At 35.2% G+C, this 3,634-nt stretch overlaps 1 protein-coding gene across 1 annotated transcript; it reads right to left on the bottom strand.

Annotated features, from left to right (window-relative positions):
* Window positions 1-549: 549 nt before the first annotated feature.
* On the bottom strand, window positions 550-1,662 carry LOC145613641 (uncharacterized). Its single transcript, XM_081668732.1, has one exon. It carries the CDS (start codon window positions 1,660-1,662, stop codon window positions 550-552), a length of 1,113 nt encoding a protein of 370 aa, XP_081524858.1.
* Window positions 1,663-3,634: the final 1,972 nt, after the last annotated feature.

The raw sequence follows: 3,634 nt of genomic DNA, 5'->3' as shown, positions 1-3,634 counted from the left end.
ACTAGCAGCAGCATGAGTTAAATGATCATCAGACTTAGTTAAAGCATTGTGACTATCCACAGCACAGTAGAGTCCAGACTGCAACTTACCAAGAACAATCTCCCTTATCAAAGAAGGACCCTGTATCATACATGCATTAGCAGTAAAAACCACATTGCATTCCATATCAGCTGACAACTTATGCACAGATATCAAGTTAAACTGGAAATCAGGAACATATAGCACATCTTTGAGGATAATTTCTGGTGTGAGTTTAACTGTGCCTATATGAGTGATTTGAACCTTGCTACCGTTAGGAATAGTAATGGTGTTGTCAGCACTATCAAGCAACTTATAGGATTCAAACAATTTTAAGTCATAACAAATGTGGTCTGTAGCACCACTGTCAATGACCCAGCCAACATTAGAGAAAGAGAGTAAGCAAAGTTTACCTGCAAAATAGGCATTGCTCCCCTTTTCATCTTGTTGAGCCTGTGATTGAGGTGGAATAGATGACCTATCATCCTGAATGTAAGACTCATCATCCATCATGGTCATGATCCTAGAGTACTAATCTCTGGTGAAAGTTGCTGTGACAATATCAGGTTCAGAAAAATTATCTACATTGTCATCCCCTTGAACCATGTTAGCAAAACGTTTATGAGGAAAACCATTTTGAGCTACCCCTTTGTTGTTTGGAGGAAAACCATACAGTTGGTAACACCTGTCTACAGTATGACCAGTCATCTTGCAGTGAGAGCAGGACAAATTCAAGTTTCTCTTGATACCAGTAGTCTGTCTTGGAGCCATTTGATTACCAGCAAAATTGCTTCTATTCTGTCCTCCATAACCATAACTAGTATTATGAGTATATCCTCCATGATTCTGACTGTAACAACCAGAAGAACCAGAGTTAAACCTGCCTCTATTATCAGGAAATCGCCTTCTGTTTGCTCCAAAAGCCATAGCATCATGAGTAGAAGAATTCAGATCACTGATCTGCTTGTGTTTCTGTTCTTGCAGAAGCATTCTATATGCAACTGTCATCTGTGGAAGAGGATGCATCATCAAAATGTTGCTTCTAATCTGTTGATAACCATCTTTAAGCTTCATTAGAAACCTTAAGAGTCTCTGGTCCTGTTGGATCTTGAGGACTTTAGCAGTGAGATTGCATCTGCAGTTGTTACACTCACATACAGGTAAAGGACTAATGTCATCCAACTCATCCCAAAGTACCTTCAACTTAGCAAAATACTCAGCAATTTCATCAGTATCTTGCTTAACCTCAGTAATTTCTTCTTGCAAAGCATAGAGTTGAGCAGAAGAAACATGTCCATAACGTTCCTCTAGATCACTCCACATATCCCTAGTAGTCCTATAGAAAAACACAGATTTCTTTGTAACTGGACCTAGTACTCCCAAAATCCATCCAATCACAAGATTATTGCACCTAACCCAAGCTTTGTAAGTATCATCAGTAGACTCAGGTTTAGGCAAAGTTCCATCCACAAAACTCATTTTGTTTTTGGTAGAAAGACCTATAATCATCGACCTCTTCAGAGAACTATAGTTCTCACCATCAAAAACCTCATTGATGAACTTGTAATTGTTATTATCAGAAGGATGTATATAATACACAGTGCTAGGATCTTGAGTTAGTTCAAGAACTCTAGAAGAATCCATTGATGAACAATCAACTCGAAAACTCAGAAAATCCAGAAAATCGACAATCCTCAAGAAATTACTACCAAAAAAAACCTCCAGAAAATTCAATCAAACAACCAAAAAACTCCAAACAACAATCGAGAACCTCCAGACAAGTGAGAAATCACCAGAAAACCTCCAAACAACAAATGAAACCAGAAAAATATGACGAAATCACAATCGCAACAACAAACCACTCAATCAACAACCAAATCAAGAAGATACAACCACAAAATCACCAGAAACACAAGAATTCTTCAAGAACAAATAATCGAACCACCAGTGAAAGAAATCAAACCAAAAATGCGAAAAATAACCAGAAATCAAACCTCGAAGAATCGCCTTCGCTCTGATACCATGTCAAAGTTAGCAGCGAAGCAGAGAAAGAAACAGAGAAGCAAGCTCAGACTAACAAGAAGAACAGGACACCGAGATTTACTGCCATCATTGCTGCATCCATAGAAGTTCAGCTCAGGACCTAAAACTAAACTGCATAAATGGAGAAGACGAAGTTTTACAGAGAGAATCTGAAATGAATGTCTGAAAATGAAAAAATGGAAAAATGAATGAATGAAGAAAAATACAACTTGTATAGCTAATTAATAGTTAGCTAGTCTTTCTTTATTTCAGCTGCTGACGTGGAGAAAGTTGTTATAACAACTTTTAATACTAGGTGATGAGGTGTCCTCAACAGCCCTACAAGTGTATTGCTTTTTTAAATGAGATTTACACTGTAACTCTGTAAAGGTAAGGTGAAATCTGCTACCTATTTTTTCCCTATTTCGTAATTTTTTTCTAGATAATATTATCGTTGACGTAAACATCAATTAGTTACCATGTCGGAGGTATACTTAAAATAACTTTTTCATATAGGTTTAGTAAATTAAAGCATAATTTAATCCTAAGATTCCAAAATATGCTTTGTATGATCCCCTAGTAACCTAGTCTCAACTCTCAACAACGTCTATAAATACTCACTACTTACTCTTTACTAACTCATTGTAACATTCATAGTGAGCACCACTAATACTTTCAAACTCTATCTATCTTTTTCTAAAGTTTTAGAGAGCAATTCTTGAGATTTTGGGCATTTGTTAGTTGAATTGAAGTTGCTAACTTTGTCCTCAAAGTACACAAATCCATGAATATGGTATAACACCTCTTACCTTGTAATTTTCTTTCCTTTGTGAGTAGTATCTTTCAAAATACATGCTTTAGAATTGGAATATGTAGTTTGATATTTTATTGTTGCACCATGAATATGTATGATTAATTAAAAGAATCAATTCTAGTCTTTCTTAACCTAAATACAAAATTCATCACTTTTGTGGAAAAATATCATTTGGATGGAAGGTTCTTCTACTTTATTATCGCTGCACATCACTAATCAAACATGCATCAACACATAACACCGAAGTTTCAAAGTATTTTTCATCATCATCATCCTGATTATTGTTGTTACACCTTTATAAACAACCGTTGAAATAATCCGTTTGATTGTCACTTTCAGTTCCTCCGTGTGTTCAGATTCCGAACTCAAAACAATACAAATGTATGTAAGCTAGCTATATTCAAATTATGTTGTCTCTTTACATAATTGTCACTCAATAGTATCCTTCATTATTGTATCACTCATATATGTATGTATTATATAGAAATAGTAGAAAATAGGAATCCTCCATTCATTCACTCATTCATTAAATTTTCATATAATATATAAAACAAATATACACATATATTAAAAAAAAAATGTTATAAAATGGTGGGGGCAAGAAGAGAACATAGATAGTAGGGTCCATAAAAATGAAGCATTAAAAGAAATACTTATGCGCTTAAAAAGTTACTCTTAACGAAGAGCTGGAAAGGAAGAGGTAGTTTCGTCTGTTTGTGCTTCGAACAAGTTATAAATTGACTCCACTTCCCCCCTTTCTTTTTACTTGTGTCTTCCAAC

The sequence above is a fragment of the Chenopodium album genome, chromosome 25, assembly GCF_948465745.1.
Source record: "Chenopodium album chromosome 25, dcCheAlbu1.1, whole genome shotgun sequence".
Lineage (NCBI taxonomy): Eukaryota > Viridiplantae > Streptophyta > Magnoliopsida > Caryophyllales > Amaranthaceae > Chenopodium > Chenopodium album.
This window is presented reverse-complemented; position numbering and strand designations above follow the sequence as displayed.

What these genes read in the sequence shown, in the direction of transcription:
- LOC145613641 (XM_081668732.1), bottom strand. Translation starts at nt 1,662, where the DNA reads ATGGATTCTTCTAGAGTTCTTGAACTAACTCAAGATCCTAGCACTGTG.